General features: G+C 42.3%; 2 protein-coding genes across 5 annotated transcripts in view; one reads left to right on the forward strand and one right to left on the reverse strand.

Moving 5' to 3' along the window:
• LOC112563839 (myb-like protein X) overlaps positions 1 to 8,440 on the forward strand; it is a 46,910-nt gene extending 38,470 nt beyond the window's left edge. For 2 of the 4 annotated variants that reach the window (XM_025238218.1, XM_025238227.1), the window contains exons 3-8: positions 490 to 566; positions 1,265 to 1,477; positions 1,843 to 1,954; positions 2,960 to 5,170; positions 5,697 to 5,745; positions 6,478 to 8,440. In XM_025238218.1, the coding sequence (XP_025094003.1) occupies positions 490 to 566; positions 1,265 to 1,477; positions 1,843 to 1,954; positions 2,960 to 5,170; positions 5,697 to 5,710 (2,627 nt within the window). In that variant the 3' untranslated portion in view covers positions 5,711 to 5,745; positions 6,478 to 8,440. Of the gene's footprint in view, positions 1 to 489; positions 569 to 1,264; positions 1,478 to 1,842; positions 1,955 to 2,959; positions 5,171 to 5,696; positions 5,746 to 6,477 lie in introns of those variants that run through there. The other 2 variants (XM_025238245.1, XM_025238235.1) reach the window with 2 other exon arrangements.
• Positions 8,441 to 8,645: 205 nt separating this feature from the next.
• Positions 8,646 to 22,685, reverse strand: part of LOC112561383 (guanylate cyclase 32E-like) — a 73,203-nt gene continuing 59,163 nt past the window's right edge. Inside the window, exons 9-20 of the mRNA XM_025233857.1 lie at positions 20,379 to 20,493; positions 19,184 to 19,501; positions 18,971 to 19,042; positions 18,613 to 18,780; positions 17,543 to 17,735; positions 16,811 to 17,009; positions 15,880 to 16,020; positions 15,180 to 15,303; positions 14,686 to 14,929; positions 14,288 to 14,386; positions 13,566 to 13,657; positions 8,646 to 13,155 (exon numbers count right to left, since the gene is read on the reverse strand). Of these exons, the coding sequence (XP_025089642.1) occupies positions 12,703 to 13,155; positions 13,566 to 13,657; positions 14,288 to 14,386; positions 14,686 to 14,929; positions 15,180 to 15,303; positions 15,880 to 16,020; positions 16,811 to 17,009; positions 17,543 to 17,735; positions 18,613 to 18,780; positions 18,971 to 19,042; positions 19,184 to 19,501; positions 20,379 to 20,493 (2,218 nt within the window). The 3' untranslated portion in view covers positions 8,646 to 12,702. The remainder of the gene's footprint in view (positions 13,156 to 13,565; positions 13,658 to 14,287; positions 14,387 to 14,685; positions 14,930 to 15,179; positions 15,304 to 15,879; positions 16,021 to 16,810; positions 17,010 to 17,542; positions 17,736 to 18,612; positions 18,781 to 18,970; positions 19,043 to 19,183; positions 19,502 to 20,378; positions 20,494 to 22,685) is intronic.

A 22,685-nucleotide genomic window follows, 5' to 3' on the forward strand; every position in this document is an offset into this window, starting at 1 on the left:
AAGTTTGTACTGTGCAGTTTGCTCTTTTGTGTGTGAATGTAGTCAGCTGTGAGTTAACATAAATGTGAGTTAACTTAGGAATATATTTTAAGGTGTTAAGTATGTTAGACTTTACCCATGCATTCTAAATGAGGAATAAGGGCTAACCACACACAACTCGCGTGGAGCTCAGACCACGGAAAACACATCTTGCACAACACTATTGCCTTCTGAAGGAAGGGGGAACTACTCCTTTTCATTAAGCATCTTCGCGGACTTCGAGTCCATTACTTCCCTTCGTAGACAAACTGATTTTATTAACTGGTCAAACAAGACAGAGGATTATTTGGCTTAGAACATTTGATCATCCAACAACAACAACAACAACAACAACAACATCACAACAACAACGACAACGTGAGAAGTAATAACAATAGGAATAACAACTTACATTTTGTGTATAAATACACATAAAATGTCTGATGTCTGAGTTTTTTTTTCTTCCAACAGAGGAAGAGACTCAGAAGACCGTTGCGCTTCAGAACTTTGAGAAGGTGTACAGTCAGGCCATGAAGCTGCAAGTGCAGGTAAGGAATCTGTACTCCTGCTCGTTTCCGAGGGTAAATGGAAAAAAAAACCCCAACATTTCCTTGCTTATTTTACCTCTCGTAAATAAAGCATTGTCATTGTCATTGTCTTGTCCTGTCTTGTTTGTTTTGTCTAAGCTTTGTCTGGTCGTTTTTTTTTCTGTTTCTGCTTTAGTCGTTTTTGCCTTGTCTGTCTAGACTGTTTCTGGATTAATATCTTTATTGTTTTGTATTATCAGTCAATTTTTCTTCTTTTCTTGTCCTTTTTGGGGGAGTTACACATTATTTTATTTTAAACGCTTTTAGGCCATAATTCTAGTTATAAAATCCATTATATGAAAACAAAGCTCACAGCACGTTTTTCTATATGATTGTAAAAAATGTTTCTAAATTTGCTTGCTTTGGAACAGTTTTAAGTTTTTTTTTAGAATATGTACAGCTAGTCGTCTCCATATCTAGCCTTGTTCCATATATTTTGTCTTGTTTGAACTATCTTCATCTATTCTTGTTCACTTTTTTGTTGTTCTGGCCGCTCTTGTCTGTTCCTTTTTGTTTTGTCTGCTGTTCTCTTGTTTATTTTTTCTTGTCTTTTGCTGTCTTTACTGTGCGTCCTGGTCTCGTCTGTCTGTTCGTGTCAGTAGGATGTGTGTCCCTCACCTACTAGCTGACGGCTCATGTCTTTGACTGTTCGTGAACAGATGAACAACCTGCGCGTGAGCCAGCTGGAGCGCAACAAGGAGATCATGCTGATCAAGCGGCAGCTGCTGCTGCAGGAGGTCAACAACGTTCTGCTGCAAGCGCACATAACTCGCCGCGAGGTGGAGCTGTACCAATACCGGGAGGCGCGGCGCCACGCGGCTGTCAAGCGCTGGAGCACCTTCTCCACCTCCGATCGCGCAGGACGCAGTCAGGTGACGAGACATTAAAAAGAACATCGGGAACAGAGATAAAAAATAGCTTTTCTCCCACTTTCAAAAACAAAGCACTACTAAAACTGCTCCCTTCTATGTGTTTAGGGATGTTCGTTGATCTGGTGAACTGAAAAAAGATATTCACTCAGAGTTTATGAAATAGCATCTTGGACTAATTTAGCCAATCACTGATAAGATTTAGACAAACATTACACCAGATTGTTCCCCTCTAGGCCTTTAAGGTCGGGTACGTTTGTGTGCCTTGTGTTAGGCTGCAAGGGATGTTTAACGATGCACTTATTCTGTGTCTAACAAGTCGCATAAGAATACCGGAAGTGACGTTCACTTTGTGCCTGTGTTCACAGAGTGGCCCAGAGTTTCGTCCACCTTTGCTGCGTAATAACAGTTTGCGCGAGTCTGACCAGCCGCTGGTCTCTACAACTGCCAAGGCCAAGCATGACATTCCATTAACTTCAGGTACTCACTGTTATCTCCCTTTGAGGGCACATAACCATGACATTGACTGCCATTTCTCCCAGGCTGAAAGATATCTTTAAACAATTGTTTTGTCATGAAATATTTTGTCACAAAGAGGCAGTCAGATTTTGGGAATTTCTAGTCTAGTTGATTTCTTTATATTTAATGCATTTATTGCCGAAACAACGGTAACTATTAATACCCCTGAGAAGCAGATATACAGTTCATTGTTCTCACAATACTTCTTCTACAAACTTTAGTACGAGTACTTATGACAGAATCTTGTCCAGTTTTCATGCTTGATATTGTCATCTGAACTTAGTTATAAAAATGAAAGAAATGTCTACAATTAGGAATGTAGTTTCGCAAGCTGGCAGAGAACATTTTCTAGTGAATAGCTTAGATGATAGTGAAACTGGGAGGATTGTTTTCTAAAGAATTAATACCCAGTGTGTTGTAGGTAGTGTGATAAAAGTTACCTTTAACTCACAGTTTGTTTTGTGATAACGGACATGCGCATCTTAGTAGAAGGTAATGTGCAAGATGTTCATGTAATAAATGTGCGAAGAGGCAATAAGTAAGGTCTTTCTGTTTTGAAATGCGGCATTAAAAGGAAAATCAAAGGAGAAAAACCAGGTATGTTCTGAGGTATTTCCTCTGCTTCACTGAGGCAGTATTTTTTTCTATTCCACCTATGTAGTGTCGCCATCATCGTCATTGTTGTCTTATTGTCTTTTTCATAACCATAATTTTAACAGCAAGTGCATTTAGCTGTTTGGTAAACGATCTATAATGATGATGATAAAGATGATCGCCAGTTTTTCTAAAAAAGTAGCCAGCGAAGTCAATTTTGTAAAGGTACTCCAGTGCGCATTATCATTCTTACACAGTTTCAGAGATCCTTTCAGAAGTCTCATAGCTCTGCATGAATTCTTGAAGTTTTTTTGTCAAATGAGTGGTAATGACTTTTTTACTGCAATAACTTTTCTTTCTTCCACGAAACAGACAAAGAGATTAGGGTTCCTGCGCTGGGAGTAAAGGTGGAGAATGGAGAGGTCAGGACGGCCTTCGAGTTGTATCCCTTTGAGGCTGCTCCCAAAGACAGCAGGGGGCAAGTGGAACGACACCAAGCCTCATCTGGCTCCGCCCACACCCCCGCCGAGCCGTCCTGTTTCACCCCAACCGTTGTGCAGCAAATGGACTCCACACACGCGTCGCCCCTGACCTCAACAACGCAAGCCGGCGACACTGCTGCTGGCGCTGGTCAAAGGGCGGCAGTTACTTCCAGGCCTCAAGACGTGCTGCCTCATCCTAGTGGGCCTGGCATCGGCAAAGTGGCGAAGGGGTCTCCCACTTTGCTGAGTCGGAAAAACGATAGAAATGTGATTCCATCTGGAAATAATGAGCTTTATGCCCTGGAGACCGAGACCCCTCGAGCACTCATTCCACAGCGGCCGGAAGCAGGGGAGGACGACCCCTCGTCTGCTTCTTCGGCCCTGGTTGTTGATGAAACATATTCCCCTACCAAGACTGTGATGGAATGTACAGATTCAGCGTTAGATGCCGGTCATCTTCATGGCACCAGCACTGAAGGTACCGGCGATGTAGGTATCAGTAGCAGCAAGCATCAACCCAAGCCTGTCAGAAGATCAGTCCAACAACAAAAACACTTTCGTCAACAGAAGGAGGAGAAGGACAACGATGACCCAGGTAGGAAAGCCACTGGAAAACCCCCGCTGCCCCGGCAAAGCACCCCTCAGTCTCCTCCCACTTCGAAGCGCTCCAAGAGCGTGGGCGACGTGGATGGCGCAATGGCGGAGGATGCTGGAGGCGAGCGGCTGCCTGCTCGTGACGTCATGAGCCGGCTGGAGAAGTGCGCAACGGTGTGCGAGACTGAGGAGAGGAAGCTAGAGTTCCGAAAGACACCCAGCCCGACACTGCACCTACCGCGCGTGGGGCTCGTGTCTCGCGTCCGTCGTCTGAAGCCCGCTGCTGAACTGCTGCAGGAGAGCCAGCGGTACCGCAGCGGCCACACCGTGTATGCCACCCGCATCATGCAGCGCTATCTACCGCCTCCACCCGCAAAACCTCCGCCGCCCGGCGGGACAACCGCACAGGGCAAAGAAAACGTTTCGGGGCAAGGCTACGTCCAGGCAATCGTCCAGAGGCTTTCCCGCGAGGGAACGCCTGCTAGAAGCTTGGGATCATCAAGCACCAACTCGTCTTTATCCCTGTCCTTTCAGAGAACCGATTCACCTAAGGCGTGTTCGGAGTTCGTCTCGCATGTCGTACAGAAACTGTCCTCTTCCGGCGGACCAGAACCTCACAAGCCACATAAGACTCCCTTGAAGGACCTGAGCAACGAAGGGCAAGTCAAGCAGCTGACGCACGTCTTCAGCGCGGACGACGCATGCGCTCCAGGTGAGCATCAGCTATTAGACACGGATGGTCTGGACAGGATGGGGAGCGGAGAAGATGGAGGGGAATCACTCACTGCCACGCTGCCACCGTCAGTGTCCAGACTGCATGCCCTACTAGAAGCGAAACCAGACTCAACTATAAGTCCCACAAGCCATGCGTCCATGCCATCGCTGTCTTCCGACACGGCCGCGCCGCTGCCTGTGGACGTAGGGAGAGCGCGGGCCGCAACGTACAGCGTAAAAGAAGCTGAACGTCCACGATCTCTGCAGCAACAGTCAGTCAACGGAGAATCCATCGAGCTGATCGGCGAGGACCTTCTCCATCCAAGGCTTACTCCCGAGGAAGGCGACAGCCAGAAAATCTCGCCTTCCTCGTCGACCAAGAGCAAGAACGCCTTATGTTGTCAGTCGTCATCCTGCACCAAAAGTAAATGTAGTAGCACAGATTCCACAAAAGTTAAACTTTCATCTCCTAAGAGTCAGGAACGGCGGGGTGGGACCGAGAGGAAGGAGACGATCGGGGTGCTTTGCAAGCAGTCGATGTCTTTCGACCTGGGGGTCTCGTTAAAGGCTCAGCCAACAGAAGCTGGGACTTGCGTGTCATCGGAAACAGAGGCCCATGGCAAAGGTGGAGGAAGTTCGGGGAAGGATCTAGGATACGTCGGGGGTCATCGGGTTCTGATGGAGAAGGGACAGGCTCTCCTCCACCCTCCTATGATGACAAGAAGAAGTCTCGCAACCGGTTTCTGGACTCCAGCTGGTTACAGAAGCCGAAAAAGTTTTTCAAAGTTTCGAAGTAAGTGCTAATTGGCACAAACATTTGCTGTTTGATATGGACAGATTGTTGGGTTTTTTTATACAGCTGTTAGAATAATTTTTCTAAATCATCATTTTAATAATACACAATGTTTATACAAAGACAAATAATAAATAAACACTTGAAAATTTGTTTTTCACAGAAATGCTTTACTTTCTTTTTTCTTAAAAATAAACTCGAGCAAAACAAAACGTTAAAGGTAGGATTTGAGCTTATTATGAAAATATCTTGTGATGACGAAAGAAAGTGTGTACAGAATCTTCAATTGATTTATTCATGCGTTGCATTTTAAAGAAGATGTTGACAAAGGCTCATATAAAATATATTAACATCTGTAAATACTCACAATTTTCTAAAGAACGTGAATTTTAAGCAAATTTGGCTTTTTCCCCTGTTATCTCGTTTCTGTATTTGTGTTCATCTCAATTTCTCTGTGCAACTGTCTTTTGGCGTACTTGTGCTTCATACTCATTCTGTACTCAACCTTAGCTGTTTATATCTACAGGTGAAACCAAGTGACCGGAACCCTAAGCAGGGGGTATCTTCAATCACAGGTGCAAGTCTTTTCTTTCTTTGTGATTATCGCCTTGGTTTTAAGTGTGAGATGTCATGGTCTAAGTCCTCGAGTTGCTTGGGTTTTATTACTATTTGTTAATAATTTGATTATTTATTATTATTTGTATTTATTTCACAAAAACCTAGCAAAGCATGTCCTTAGTATAGGCCTAGTGGGGTACGTAGACAAACAGTTGTATAGGTCTATTACATGTTGCTGAAAGATGCAGTCCATGGCATGTCATTGTGTCTGAGACACAAACAGCTCGTTAGCTCCCGTCTGTCAAGTTTGTAACACTCATTACGATATAAAGATTTGTCGAATCAAAACTAAACTGTTTTCAAGTGGAGGCTGATTTACTGTAACTATCGTAGATTACTAATTTGTCAGTTAACATACCCCTGTCCCTCCTTATAAAAATGTTTTTCTTCCAACCTCGACCCAGGAGATGTTTAAATAGTCTGTAAATATGTTTTCCACTGCTGTCACTTTGTAACCTGAGGAGTTTTCAGAAACAATTTTTCAATTGAAAAAAAAATACCCCACAAAACTTAGGTAATTTGTTAGCTGTATCAGAAATTATGAATGTTTTGGCATTTGGTGTGATAATCTGTTTTGGTATTGCAATCTTCCCTGATGTTATGATTGATGAAAAAAGCGATATATTTTATGATGTGATTAATGTTACAGATAAATATTTATATTGTATATATTATGATTGATGTTACAGATACAAACTAAAGAAGCTGGCTCTTGGAATGGCAGGCATGGCCTCGACACCGCATATCGCTGTGGTCTAGAGGCAGAACTGTGAGCCCGTCGACTGCTGATTATCAACACACGGGAAACGAGGTTTGACCTCAGGAGAACGAAAATCTAGAGGATAAAGGAACGAAAAATACATGGTCACAGAAAGAAAATATCCATGAAATGAAAAGACCAAGGAAATTCCCGTAGTGCGACAAGAGAAGATCCTCAGATAAAAAAGAAAAGTCTCTGGTGAGAGAAGGGAAGCTAATCATCAGACAAAAGGGAAGTTACCATGAAACGAGAGGAGGATAATCGGTGGCTTTCTAAAGCAGACAGGGCTGGTCCTGCTTCGAGACGAGGGGAGACAAGCACTACTTCCTGAGGGAGGAAGAGATGCTGTTGAGAAGGCAAATGTCAAGAACACCTCGCTGACTGTCATCAAGTATCACAAGCACGTACCAGAAACAATACACAAACTAAAATCTTAGAAAACCAACCAGGAATGCGGCACATTTATCAGTTGAGGTGGCAACACCGGCTAATTATACAAATGAACCGTATTGCAGCGAGCTTCGCTCAGAGCAAAGCCACTAAGGTTCATGGACAGAAAGGTCAAGACATTTGCAGTGAGCAGTACTCAGCGAAGCAGACGAAACTGCTAAGGCTGCGGGCCTATGGTACGTTGAGGCTGTGCCTAGAGAAAGAGTTCCGGACACAGAACAAAAACATTTCCACAAAGTACTAGCTGCAAGCTATGAAGTGCATCACCACAAGCCAAAGTCGTAGGTCTTTGAGAAATCTGCAACGATAGTTCAGTTCTTAGACTTCACACACAGTTCTTACCCACAGTTCATCACCTCCCCATTTTTATGTTCACCCTCCGTGACACCCAAACAAGTTGCTCAAAATATCCATTTGTCGCCCTTTGCTTGACTGTAGTAAAGGATTTTTATGTGTTGCTGGCTAAATTCTCACTCGCAAAGAAAAGATATATCTGAGAAGTATTTCTACATCAGAGACGGATTTCCACAAGGCTACAGAAAACCTTTTTTTATGCACATGCTAGTATTTTCTTTTTGGGAGAATATTTGTGGGCAATGAAGAGGTTTCTCTCTAGATTTATGTGCCTGCAGGAACATAAACCTTTTGATATTTCTCTCATAAAATTGGAAGGAGAAGGTCCAGATAGCCAGCTGTCCTTGATTTACAGTTTTTAAATAGTTCCTCCCATGCCTCTCTTGCGTTTTTGCCAGCTCATGGATGTGCGTTTTTTTCACAAATGTCATTGCAGAAGAGCAGTGTATTTTAATTGGTGCTGTTTGCTTCTTTTCTGTAAATTGTTTGGTCCTGTTTGTACATATTTGTGTTTAATTAAAAGGGGAAAGAGGAAAGATGTGAATATAACTATATTGTTCTGTGTAAATGTGCAATGAAGTTACAAACAAGAACATTTGGTAACAATCTCGAGAATTCTGTTGAACTCGTTTAAGGTCTCCTCAGGGTTGTCCTCTCATTTGGTGATAAACAAGACTTTATCACTAACCATATAATTCTCCCCAAATCTCTTCAAGAAATTTAAAGCGAGATTTAAAAGAGGAAACCTTGATGTGTATATTTAAGTTTTTAAGCCCGTTTAAACAAGATTATCCTTCTCAGCGGAAAAGATGTTGAAGATAGTTTACAAGGAAATCGTCCAAGAGAGGATAGTAAATAAAAAAGAATAACAATAATTGATGAATTCTTTGACTTCGCTAAAGGAACTGAAGAACAGTTTTCTGGTAGGGAAAGGCCTGTAGTTGTGGGTGGGATGAGTGGGACGATTTGTGCCAAGCTGCGTATCTGTGATAGGAACCTAGGGGGCAGAACACTCGCATCTTGCCTCTTTTTCTACTGCAGGCCGTTCACCGGCCACGACTACAATAAAGAACAATTCTAAAAATATCCCTGTCGTTTGTTTTCTTTCTCTTTTCTTTGCTTTCCTGGAATGTTTGACATTCATATGTATATGTGTGTGTCCGCAGCGTCTTCATGCACATACCTTTAAAAAACAAAGTCGAGATGTTCACACACACACACAATAAGCAAACACACATTCAGAAGTGAATTAAGATTCAAGAAACTGTACCAACAGCACCAGTGTAAGCTAGCGAGGGTAAGGGATTTGTTTTAATTCTGAGAATTTTTATGAGAAGTATAGTACTGACAAAGGCACAGTTCAGTGGTCATATGGGTGGAAACATTAAATATTCGCACGGAACGACTAACTTCTGAAGACGAACAAAGTAACAAGAAAAATACTTGTCAAACCCCAACTTACCACTACCCCCCAAAAATAGAAGAACTGCAGATTGAGTAACATTTTAAGCATGGTTTTTTCCCTCGTGTCTTCACTCAGTCGAAAGTTCAATTTACCTGATTGGTCCTGAATTATACGCACACGCACACACTAACACACACAATTTGCACCCACATGCACATTGCACCTAAATACAAGACCTGCACATAGGAACACACGCACGCACGCACGCTCACAAACACTAGTCACCAATGTTTCCACAGAAAACTATTCCTCTCGCTTTGAACCTTGTTTAGTCTTCACTCATATCAGTGATAGTTCGGTGAAAACCTGTCGTGAGTCCTGCTCTCACCTTTTTACAATATTCAGTTCTAACAAGTCACGTGGACTGGCACCACACGAGCTGCAGCTCTAACGATGAGTAAATATGTTAACACATGTAAGACAGGGATATCACGTGGATGAATTTCAACATTTGCACCTGATAAACCAGTGTCCTCTGTACTTTTTCAGTTGGTGAAAATAATGAGCTATTGAGAAAGCATCGGATTTGTCCAATTTTATCCTCGCAATGCGATCTGGCCAAACTCGAGCAAGACAGAAAAATTTAAGATTTAACTTTTTTTTTACAAACCCATCATTTCGAAAGGTACAGCTGTCAATGTGAGCTTAAATAATAGGTACTAAGGTTTTGAATGCTGTCTTCTAAAAATGTCAGGTTGCCAAGGAATCAAATACACACAACAGCATCTAAAACACAGCTTCGGGACGATTTATGTGCACCGCCATGTTTACATACTCTTTGGCGAAAGCAAACCGACTCTAGCACGTGACCAAACAAATAAAATAAAATGGAGAGATGAAGGGGACTGGTCTCAACGCAAGTAATCAAACAAGGAAACAAGGAGGTGCATTCAGTTTTGCAATGCTCTTCTTCATTCTCACAGAGATCTTTATCCAGACAACGTCTTCGACGTTTGCTACATCAAAGCATGCATCTGCGACATTGAAATATTATGTTATAATTATATTTTCAATGGGAGCCGCCGTTGTTGTTGTTGTTGTTGTTTTTTTGTACCAGGGTGTTCTAATGGAGGCGAAAATCCTAATTAAACTTAAAAAAAAAATGATTTTAGTTTACAATGTTTTAAAACTGCGTTTCAAAGCTTTCTGTAAAACTAAATAAACTGCAGACTTAAATGTTTTCAATATTCAAAATGTGTTTGCGCCGAGCCCTGGGTTTCAGCGTTTTGACGAACTCGCTTAGGATACTGTCAGTTCAAGGAGTAATAGGTGTAATTATTGGATAAAAGTGAAAATAAGAAGTTACCCACCTAAATCTGGTACATTCCAAATCCTCCCTTCTCGAGAAAGCAATCGCCAAACATTACCAAACAAGCAAGAGTTCAACATCATGACCACTCATTTGTACACAGATACGTGTGTTTAACAGATGGTCCTGCTGAGACCTTTATAAAGTAAGGTATCTATGTACATACCAGATGTATGAGCTGTTGGTCTCTTTCTGTGCATGATTATATTTGTGGGCGTGTAGCTCGAGAACTGAAAGAAATACCAGCTGGAGCCGAGCTTTACCCATTCATTAGAAGTGTTCACCCCACTGCTCTTTTAACTCCCATACCTGATGGTTTTATTGACATCACTCGACAGTACAGCATGACATCCTCTTTTTGTGGCTCTAATGTTGTTTTAAAACTCAATTGTAATTAACGATTGTTTTGCGGCCCAATATTTTGCGGACAAACAGTGCAGAAAGCCAGTTTCTATAGAAACCAACTTGCCCTTCTCCATGACTTTTTCTTTAAACATTGACCAGATGTTACACTAAAAAAAGGTAGATAATGCAAGCATAGTGCAACATTTGTAAAAGTATGTGACTTCTTGGATTTTGGGCATATGAGCTTAGTAAACACTCTGATATACAGTGTACATCCATTTATTAATTACTATGCCGTTGACACGTAGAGCATAGAAGAGGCACTGAGTGAGTGCACAGTGTAGTGCCTCTGTAAAGGCGACATAATCACGCTGTAAATAATAATAATAATAATAATAATAATAATAATAATAATAATAATAATAATAAATTTTAGAATACTTTTCCATGCTAGGAGAGAAGAAAAGAGGAAAGTGCTGTAAGCAGTCATCTGCCTGCTTTAGATAAATGATTTCCTTCTTTCTATCCTGTTTTTCTTCTAAACTGACATTCATGTCGAAACTGTAGAAGCAGCCCCTCAGAGAAGCACATTCGAGTATTATGTCAATTAACTTTGACCTTAGCGTGAATGTCTAATTAAATAAAATTAATTAGCGTGAAAGTCTAACTAAATAAAAAGAACAGATAAGTGTGGAACTAGTCATCGACTCGACAGGCCTACAACAGGGCAGACGAAAGACAATCATTTTAGCCACCTCGTTGCTTCTACAATTATTGTTTGTATCTGGATAATAAATAGGGATATAGTGCCAACAGGTGAGCAAATGGCCACTTACAGCAAACAAAAATCTAAAAATAAAATTGAAAACGAAACTGAAGAATAAATGTTTGAAGAATAAATACAAACAAGATTCGCGATCCAGAAATTCGCATATAAAACAGTTGACTTGATGAGATCATTTTGTCCCAGGTAACAGGACCGTGGAGTTGGATTACTTTGGCTTTGACGACTGTCAGGTAGATATAGAAGTCGAGTCGAAGTCAGCGGGAAGGTAGATAACTCCAGATTCCCTTAACGGTAACAACTGGTATTCTCCCTTTGACATACACTCGCCTTGATTACTTTTGCAGAAGTTGTTCTACATGAAAAAAATGTGACAAAATATTGACTATCATTTCCAAAGAAAGGAATATTTTATACAAAACAAAGTGCAACAACGAAAACCACAGTTCCCTCCCTCCTTACCTTAAGTATTTTTCTTCTTGACAAAGGTTTTGATATCTTGTTGTCTGAACAGACACACCTGCTATCCCTGTCCCAGACATCATGCCATCACAGAATGAAAGTCGGGCAATAATCTCAACAACAAATTACATGTAAACTTCAACAGTATATATATATATATCACACTCTATGACATACACACATCTTAGCATATGTCACACATATCACCCATTTCGACATATAATACTATGACATTTCATAAACTGTGACATGATGGTCACACACTTTAGCATGCAGACGATGTCACGGTGGACATGACAGTGAATGTCACGTGATGTCGTGACATCCTCCGTCGTTTGTCGCTGAAGCCACAATGAGTGAGGAAGATTCTCGAGACTGCACAGGAAGGGCTGACGATGACCTGGATGTGACATTTACATGGATCACGTGCAAAATATTTATTCAGTTAATTATAGAGTGCACTGAGTAATGTGTTTAGAAACTGTCTTCATGAAGGCGCGAGGCTAGCGAGTTTCAAATCACAGAATGCTGTACATGTAAAACGGTGCGAGGAGAAAATGTACAAACAGAAATGCGGCCAGGAGAAGATAAAAAAAAAAACCCAACTTTCGATGAAAGAAAGTACAATTAAAAGACACATCTGGCTAGAACCTCGTCAATGCCGATGTAAGTGTGTGATAATCAGTCTTAAATATCATCAATATGCCGAGAAGAAAGCAATAATTTCATATTATGCACATTTTGGGCGTCCATTAAATATGGCAGGGACTGACAGAATGTCAACAGTAACCAAAAATAACAGATACTATGTACAATAGGTTTCGGACTCTGTAAAATATATCTGGAATCGTGGCACTAGCAAAACAAGAAGTGAATCAACAAGAACTGCGTCGATGTCCTTTAGTCACGGGACTTCCGGTTCCTCAAGCGCCTTTTTCTCGTTGTGTTCACATCGCGAAAGTGGAGTACCGAAGCACAGCTTTGGCTACAAGTGAGTTTCCAGACCGTCTCTACTGAACATACTGAGACTGGATCGGGTGGCCGGGACTGTCTTAGTCCGGGTGTTGTCCAGCAGGCACTGCATCTCCGCCAGTTCTTCGAACACCCCGGCACCGTTCTGCGAGTTGCTGGGAGAGGTGACTGTGCCAGACGCACCCGAAGATGCGATGCTGGAGAGGCTGTGCCTGGTCACGTGGTTACAGCCTGCGCTGTCATTGGACAGTTCCAGGTGCTGGTGCCTGGAGTAGTGATCCCCGCTGAGCTTGCGAACCGTGCCGTTCTCCATGAAGAAGATCTTGCCGTTGTAGTCCATGTTGCTGGCTGATACACATCTTTGTTCTCGCCAGCCTCCAGGACTCAGTCTCTCCTCACTGATACGACGCATGCGCTGCGAGGTATCCTCGCTTAGCAGGAAATACGTCATCTTCTTGCCTTTACCCTGTTCGTCAATAATAATAATAATAATAATAATAATAATAATAATAATAATAATAATAATAATAATAATAATAATAATAATAATAATAATAATAATAATAATACGACAAAGGTGACTTTAAAAATATCTATGTTCTTCTCAAAGATTTCGATAAAGATCTTAGAACGGAGAAAATAAACATCACCACTAAACATACACCAGAGCCGTGTATACCAGAGACTTCACACGAAGATACATAATTGATAGATATATTCCCGCCACATTTGGTGAGAATGGGACAGACTGGAGATTTGCCTGTTTTAAACAGCGGGCTAAAGACACTAACACTGTGGTTTATTTACGAAATAATATAATAAACAGTAAAGACTATAACCCAAGTATCGATGTAATAAATAGCACAGACACCTCACCTTCATGTCGATTAGACCGCGCTGAATTAAGTGATAACCGCCAAGCACTTCAAGAATGTCTCGACACTCCTGGCTGCAGTGGATCTTGAGTGCTGGAAATACAAACAGAAGAATGTGTATGGCAAAAAATAACTGAAAAGGAAGTTTAAAAATTTAATAACGAAAAATCATACCTCCTTTCGCCAGGCAAAGAACAACACCCCCCCCCCAAAAAAAAAAAAAAAAAAAAAAAAAAAAAGAAACCCATCTGAAATACTGTCTGGCAGGACACACTGACATGTGCAAGTGGAGAACAAATTTATATGTAAGGCTGACTTTGTGAACAATGTCTAACTGGTCTTGTGTCAACATTGTCTGAGCATTATCCTTAGGTTCTTGGAGTTACTGTTAACTTTAACAATCTAAAAGGCTTAAGTATGGTGCACTTTTTTCTAATGAGTAGACATATACACTAATGTTGTTAGCTTTCCCATTGGCTGTGGCCATCATAACGTACAAGTATCACATACAATCCTAGCTATTGACCTCTGTGCATGTTATTTGTTGACCTCTGTGTATCACTGATTTTTGCAGGCGTTTATATCGATAAAGAAGTTGAATGATTTGTCTTTGTATTGGGAATAGTACGGTGCACTGAGCTTTATCCAATCATTAGGACAAAATGTGCACCCTAGTAAACCTTTAATCATCCGACATAAGAGAGGTGGCGGCTGTAGGCTCACCCTCGCCAGTGGTCTCCAGGCGGGAGGCGGTGTTGACGGTGTCGCCGAAGAGGCAGTAGCGCGGCATCTTGAGCCCCACGACACCGGCACAGCAAGGACCTGCGACAGACACAACATGGACTATCAGTGAGCTCAGCTCATCAGGATGAGGCAGTGCTCACATGCTCAGTCTAAAAGAATTCAAAAGAGAGAAAGACAAAAAAAAAGAAAAAGTGTAATCGATTGAGCAAGAGAGAAAGAAAGTTCGAGAGAACGAGAATAAAATGCGAGAAAGAGAAAGATAAAAGAGTACAATAGAGTGCGAGAGGAAAGAAAAAGAAAGGCAATAGAGTGTAAGATAGAGAGACGGAGAGAAAGAGAGACTGAAACAGGAGATTTGCCTTTCTGGGGCTAGCTACCTGTGTGGATCCCTATCCGGATTTTGAGCGTGGCGTCCGGACGGTGGCGGATGCGGAAGGTGGTGACTGCGGCCAGCACGTGCAGCGACATGGATGCGATCTCGCCCGCGTGCCGCATGCCGTTACGCAGGGGCAGACCACTCACCACCATGTAGGCGTCACCAATGGTCTCCACTTTGTACACGTCATAATTCTCAACGATGGAGTCAAAGCACGTGTAGAGGTCGTTGAGCATGTCCACGATCTGCAACATGGCGAACAGCAGCTGGTCACTTCAGAAAGAAAAATCACACTCCCAGAGATTATAAACATCAAGGTAATTTTCTCTCTCATCAAGGACATGATAATCATGTCTTTAGGCTCACAGGATAACGGCCGCACAACTAGCATAGCTCAGGGAAGTACTGTGTGAAGGAGTACTATGCCAACCAGATGCTACCGGACAGATAACTCATGATGCATGTCACAGGTGTGCTGCAGCGGTAGGAACTCACCTGCATGGGCGTACTCTGCGCCGACAGTTCTGTGAAGCCGACGATGTCGCTGAAGTAGATGGACACCTGGTCGTACTGCTCCGGAGCCACAGGCTGCCCGTGCTTTAGCAGCTCTGCTACTGACCTTTGACATGTAAGAAGAAGTCAGTCAGACTTGCAAACGAGACGCAAAGACACACACGCTGTTGCTCGTTCTGTCTTCACCTCTATTTTCTCTCTCTCTCTCTCCCGCTCACTTAAGCTCTACCTCTATGCTAACCTCACCCATATTAAAGCTAACCCACACCCTCCCCAACACACACACACACAACCACGACTATTTTAATATCTGTGAATTTAGTAAGTCCCCTTACCGAAATTCCATTTATTAAGAACGATAACTCTACCCCAAAACTAATAACGAGATGAACGACTGTGACCCTTCCCCTACCCTGTGACCCCCTCTGACTTTATTGGAACAGGACAATAAATAAGGCAAAGGGCGAGAACTCGTTCCTAGTCTAATGGCATCCTTTCGTTTAGCTGTCTTTGGTGATTGAAGCACCAAATAGAACTGTTCTGCATGCTCTCAACACCACGACATCAGAATAATTAAAAATAATATTTCCGTAGCTTAATACGCGCAGTAATTTATATCACAACAATCATGAACGTGCTACATTAACTCAAGGGAGAGCACTCTCGTGACTGTTGTCGGTACCTTGGGAGCATGCGCAGCAGCAGGTTCTCGGTCATCCGCTTCTCCATCGACAGCTGTTCTGTCCTTTCCGCCACCACCACCTCCAGGTTCTGCGCGTGCTTCTCCATCATGGCGAGCATGTTGTCGATGATGTTGGACTTGCTGTGGACATCAGTACCGGCGTCAGCAGCTCTCTCTCTCTCAAAAACAAACTTCTGAACACTAGCAGTGTGTGTGTGAGTGAGAGAAAGAATGTGCATGTGTGGATGAGTGCGTGTGTGTTTTCTAATCCCAATAACATTAATCTCACAAATCTGCACTTGATTTTGTTAACAGTGGGGAGGGTCAGACCTGAGGTTAACAGATAAATGGCACAGTTCTCGTGTCTTGTCATAAATGTCTGAAAATGAGTTTATTTATTTTTGTAGACCAGATAATCATTTGTCTGTGTAATAGAAAAAGATTATAAAATAAGATTCAGGAGAGGACAAATTTTTTTTCTGAAGAGAGTCAAAGAAATGAAAAATTCGTTTTCTTTCGAAAGAGTTTGAAAACTTCAGCGACATCGCCACTAGATCACAAAAAAACCTTTGACCGCTGATGCCACAGAATGTGAGACAGACGCACGCATCACATCACACTGGGGATCACACACACACACAGACACACACACACACACTGACACACACAGACACACGCAGACACACACACACAGACACACACACACAGACACACACACAGAACTCACACACACACACACACACACACACACACACAGACATCTCTCCCCTCTACTAAAAGCGTGTATCTGTGTGCGTGTACGTCAACACACGTGCTTTTACGTTTATGCGTGTGTGCACGCGCTCGTCTGTGTACCTCTGCATGCGTGTGTATGTGCATGTGAGTTCAACACCCACCAACCTTCCTGTCCCATCCCTCCCTCACAACTTACAGCAGTCCCTGCTGAAGAGGTTTCAGCTTGAGGCGGATGGTGTTCTTGAAGTCCGGCCGCTGGTCAGGGTCCGGGTGCCAACACTCGTGAATGAGGGGCACGACCCCGGCCTTGACCTGCAGGACACTGGTGTCGGGTCTGAAGGGAGGCACGCTGGCTTGCTTGGTGTAGTCCTCGGTCCGTAGGCGCCTTACAATGTCTGTACAATCACAAATGTCACGTGATTCATGGCGTCAGGACAATTATATTATATACTTCACATACTTTCACGCCTGGGTAGTCACGACCCTACGGCGATCAGTCAAGTCAGTCACGACCCCACGGCACTCCCGTTATGCAGGGCTTTTGTAACACTCATATGCGAGTTCAGGGTTCTCAAAGTTTACTTACAAGAATGCACAAATACATTGTCTTCTGACAATAGATGTTTTCTTTCACAGCTAAACATTGCGATGCAGCCTTCATTGCTGGCAAGGCGTAAACACATCAAACCAGCCAACCAACGAGCCAGCGAAAATAGTTTACATGTTAGACTAAGGAACTCTTTGTTGACAGCCTGCGTGAGATAAAATCCCCAACAAAGTTACTTGTCATGATAGTGAAGATTATGGACGACGACGATGATGAATGTTTCGCAATAGAAGTTTTCAGCTCAGCATATTCATTCCCCCCCCCCTATAGGAAGTGACGTAGGCTGATCTAACCTAATTCGAGACGAGGCTGTTTACAGACCTGAGTTTGAAAGCTTGGTGTCCCCCCAAGGCCCGCGACGTCCATAGAGTTCATACAGGATGATGGCGAAGCTGTACACATCCCCCTTCTGAGAGCCCTGTGGCGGTGGGATACCTGTCCTCAGCAGCTCTGGGGCTCTCCACAGCAGACCTGTGGCCAAAGTCAGCGGGAATTTTAAATCACCCTCAAACCACTGCAGAATTAAGGATTTCAGGTACATTCGTTTGACCAGGTGAGAAACAGCCCAAAGGCAGTAGTAACGAAACGAGAGTAAGACGTTTCCCCAGGGCAGAAAAGAGAACGAGAGGAGAAGTTTCTTGTTTCCGAAGTTATAAAGCTGTGTCCAGACCCAGAGGGCACTTTTCATGTTTATTTATACCAGGGTACGTTTGTTACCACTTTATATCTGCAAGTTTATGATAAAACATCTGCAAAACATGAACATTGCTTTATAATTTGGAAACAAGATACTTGTCCTACAACTCCCCATGTTGCCCAATGGTCCAATTTACGCCTCGCTTCATGACTACCGCCCCAGTAATGTAGAGTTAGAATAAACTCTGTAGACAGTTCTAAAGGAAGGATATCAGACACGTGACAGAAGCAACGGGATCCAGTCCAAGCAAAAAAGGAAAAAATAGACATAGGAGGGGAAGTTTCTCGTCGAAAACAGTGAATACATGACAACAACCTCACGGCGTCTGCTTCCGAGTTTTCCACCGACCGGAAATTAATGTTTGTCTAGAATATTAATATCGATGACTTTCCCTGCGCCATTTTGATGATCTAAAGAAAACTACAGCAATGCAAACACGAATCATCTCACAAATATCTACGTATATACACGGACACCTTCTAGAGTTACAATGTTTCTAAATAAATATCTAATGATATAAATATATGTGAGTGTGTGTGTGAGTGAGAGAAAGAGAAAGGTAAAGAGAAGTGATTTTGAAAGAAGGTGAGAAAAGAAAAAACTGAAAGGACGAAGCAGGAAGGCAAGACCAGGGAAGAAGAAAGAAACAAGAATCAGATAAGCGCGGAAGAAAGGGAGGGAACCGGGTGCTCACCGGCACAGTACTCGTCGCCCTGAAGACTGGGCTCAGGCACGTCCTGGCCATCAAAGCACCAACACCGAAGTCGTTTATCTTGAGAACCCAGCGGCTGTCCACCAGACACTTGGAGGATTTCAGGTTGCCATGGTACCCGAACTCACTATCGTGGATAAAGGTCATGCCCTAAAAGAAGGAAGACAGAGTACCTTGAGTTTAAGAGGTAGAAACTGCTGCTGAAAAGGGTTCACAAAAAATCACAAATGAACAAATAATACAAATTTCCGTGTTATCAGGGCGAGGCGAGTTCTGCACCACTGATAACAAGTCTAATTGCGTAAACAAGATTCCGGTGCTAGGGTCAAAGGTTACTCGCCTTGTAGAGATCCTGCACCAGGGAGGTGATGAACATGTCATCTAGAGGCGAATCTTCGTTCTTCAAGATGTCCTGAAATCATAAAGAAGCCTTGTTGAGCAAGCAGAGACCTGGAGTCAGAAAGACACCCAACTGGCTTTCAGAATAACGGGCCTTGTGTTCTCTACTAAACGGCGTTTTAATTATTGCACTTGCTGGCTGAGCACCACTCACCTGCAGGCTGTGTCGCGAGCAGAACTGACTGACGATGTAGACGCGGGGAAGGTCGATGCACGCGCCGATGAAGCGGTTGATGTTCTCGTGGTTCATCTCCTTGCGCATCATCAGCGCCTTCTTCAGAGCGCGGTTGACCTCCACGTGCTTGCGCACCACCATGCGCACCGCCACGTGACTTCCTCTGTACACGCCAACCTTGATGCCGGCTGCTCCTAGCAGGCTCTCCTTGCGCAGCTTCCTCTCTCGCTCCTGCTCGGATGCCATCGCCATGTCCGTGGAACCCAGGAACGCCTTCCAGCGGCTCTGGACTTTTTTCTGTTTGCCACAGACACAACTTAGCTAGCTACTGGAGGAATCACTACTCTGGGCTTCCTTCCTTCCACTTCTGTTTTGATTATTGCAAAGTTGCTTTTTGTGTTCAAAAAAAGCTAACCGAAAGTAATCTTTAGAAGCTCAAGATGCTGGTAGTCTAAGGAATGTTAAAATCTGGGGAGTCTACAATAACACAGATAGTGTAATGGGTAGTGTTAAAAATTGGGCTAGCTGAAATGGCATGAAACGATGGCATAATGAGATAGTATTTTGAGTAATATTAAAATCGGGCCGGCTAAAATGAGAGGAAGAAATAATATTTTGAGGAATACTAAAAACTGGGCTGCCTCAGCAGACATTAAAAGAGCTGAGGAATGGGCTGATTAAAAGGACATAGCGATAACATTCTGTAAAAAATATTGGCCTGGCACAAAAAATGGTACATAAGTGGGTAGTATTTTGGGGTAATGTCTAAAATTGAGGAGGCTGAAATGAAGTATTCTGAGAAAAGTTAACAACTGGGCTAGCTAAAGTGACATAAATAAAAAATATTCAGGGGAATGTTGAAAACTAAGCTGGCTGAAATTAAGCAAAGCGATAAAGCGATGAATTGATTTCATTCATCGACTGATTGATTGGCCGACGGAATGAATGATTGATCGATTAATTTATTACTATCAGACCAAAAAACACATTATTTCCAACTGGCCGCTGGAATTACGAAAACCTCTGCATTACCTTGGAACTAATTAGAGTAACTGCTCTTTCTGCCACTTACAATACTAACATCAATTATTATTGCTAGAGATTCACCTTGCGATTTTTTTGTCCTTTCTTCTCTCTTTCTCTCATGCTCGTGCGTGCGTGCAGAACAACTTACCCGTGGTCTTCCAGGCGATATCATCTGGCGAACCTGCCCAGCATCCAGCAGCTCGATGGCGGAGAACTCGATCTTCCAGGACAAGCGGTCCAGTCGCTGCTCGTACAACACGTGCCTGCAATGGGCACAACCACCAACATACACACCTGCCAGGTACTCCCCTCTTCAAGGGAGCAACAATGTTAACAGCTTACATAATAAGATTCTACTGTCTTGCTTTCTTCGCAAGATGCAAGTCCTTGCACGAAGGTAGTTATTAATAGCGAACTTAGCTTAAAACAACCAGAAACTAAAAAAAAAAAAAAAAACCAAAAGAACAAAAACAAAAAACAAACAACAAACAACCAAACAAACAAACAAACCTTGAATCAGAAATTAATCGAATATATTTTTTTAAGTTTTCAGAAGCCATGGGAGAGTATTGACCAGGCATGGAGGAGCATTGATTCACTTTGGTTTTTTTTTTGTTTTGTTTATTTGTTGTTTTTTTTCTTAACCTGCCTGAATAGGCTCGTCGTCTTTTTCTAACTAATCAATTTCTCTTTTAATCGTATTCATCTAATTGGATAAATAATTATTGAATGAAAAAAATCGCAAATTAATCGAAATTTTGTTCTGACTGAGAAACAATAAGGGATTCTCAATTCACTCCTTTCGCGGTTTTTTTTTGGGGACCTTCTTAATCATTTATTTTCACGTGTCGTAATTAAAACTGTTCAATATTTGTTTATTGTGATGAAATGTTTTCAATATTCTTTTGATGTAACTACCGTTTAATAATGTCATCTCAGTTAAAATCATTAAGCAAGTGGATGTGGCAGTGTTAGCAGAATCTTTTACTGGTTCTAGTTTGCTGGGATTGAAGAGATTTTGAGAATTTTTGTAGTTGATATTACATTTTGTATGTATTATGAATATATACATGTATTTACGCATTTATAGGTCTTTCATATGCATAGAGTTTGTGTTGTGACTTGATTATAAAATGGAAAAAAAAAAAACAGTGTAACCCTGAAGGTAAGGACATAGTAAACACGAAAGAACTGGAAGTGGAAGGCAGGTTAGGAGATGGAACACTGCGTGAGTCGCAACCCATCAACGAAGATTTCCATGGAAAAAGCTGAAAGAAAGTAGAATGTGATATAGAAAATGTCTAACAGAGAACAGACCGGCCAGTAGAACATGTACCAATCATCAGAGCACAAGACCTTCCCACTGTCCTGTTGTTATATTTTTTCAAGCACCAATACATTCATACACAAAAGTTTTGTGAAAATTATTTTAACAGGATGACTTTTGGTGCTTCAAAATATTTTAAAGACAATTCATACTTCTGCGACAAGTGCAACTGGCTGGTAGAGGATTGTAAGAATTTTGTGAGATTTTATGCGAATTTTTGGCAATCTTGACATCTACATTTATCAATCATGCTTATTGTGGGTAAAAAGTGAAAGACAAATTATCAATTTTAGAAGCAAGTAGTCCCAGCAGGCAAGAAGACAAACAGATCATTATATTTATGACTCAGGTTCAGACATATTTATCTTTACTCCTAGTCTGGCGTGAAACAGTTTAGACATTCAACCTTCCGGCTTCAAAATAACTTCACAAAAGTGCAGACATGCAAATATCTGATCATGAAGATCAGATGGCTTCGCAGGTTCATACACTTACAACAGCCCCCACTCGCTAATTAAATAGCCAACTAATCGACTACACAGATCCCTTCCCACTTAGCCCTACTCCATCCCCAGCGAGCCCTGGGGCGCAGGAGAGAATAACATATTCTGCATCACGAAACTGAATGAGCCGTAAAAATCTAATTCAAGTCCATTATTTAATTACAGGCAAAAAGAAGAAAGAAAGAAGAATAAAGAGGGGTGGGGTAAAAATAATTGCTTTGCACCGACTTGGACTCATGATCTCTTGGCTTGTCCCCTCCCCTAGCCTCATAGCATCAGACAGATCCTCTAGGAAGATAGCTCTTCCTATTCCTTTTTTGGGCCCGGCAAGTGCCTGAAAACGATTTCCGGAATCTCGTAATAAGATGGATTGGAGGTTTGCCTGGGGGGAAGTGGGGAGTGCTTGGTTATCATCTACAGCTTGTCCCCCACAGCGCGGAGTCTCAGTAGATAGAGTGTAGTAATTCACCCATCCCTTTGTTCTTGAAATACTCGGATAATTTCAGCCCTAAGCCATTTCCCAACATCCCTTCCCTCCAACTACTGCACAGAGCTTGGCAAATGCTAAAAGCGAAATTGTTTTGTACACCTTTTATTTTATTATTATTTTTTTTTACAAACATTG

This window comes from Pomacea canaliculata, linkage group LG1 (genome assembly GCF_003073045.1).
Source record: "Pomacea canaliculata isolate SZHN2017 linkage group LG1, ASM307304v1, whole genome shotgun sequence".
Taxonomy (NCBI): domain Eukaryota; kingdom Metazoa; phylum Mollusca; class Gastropoda; order Architaenioglossa; family Ampullariidae; genus Pomacea; species Pomacea canaliculata.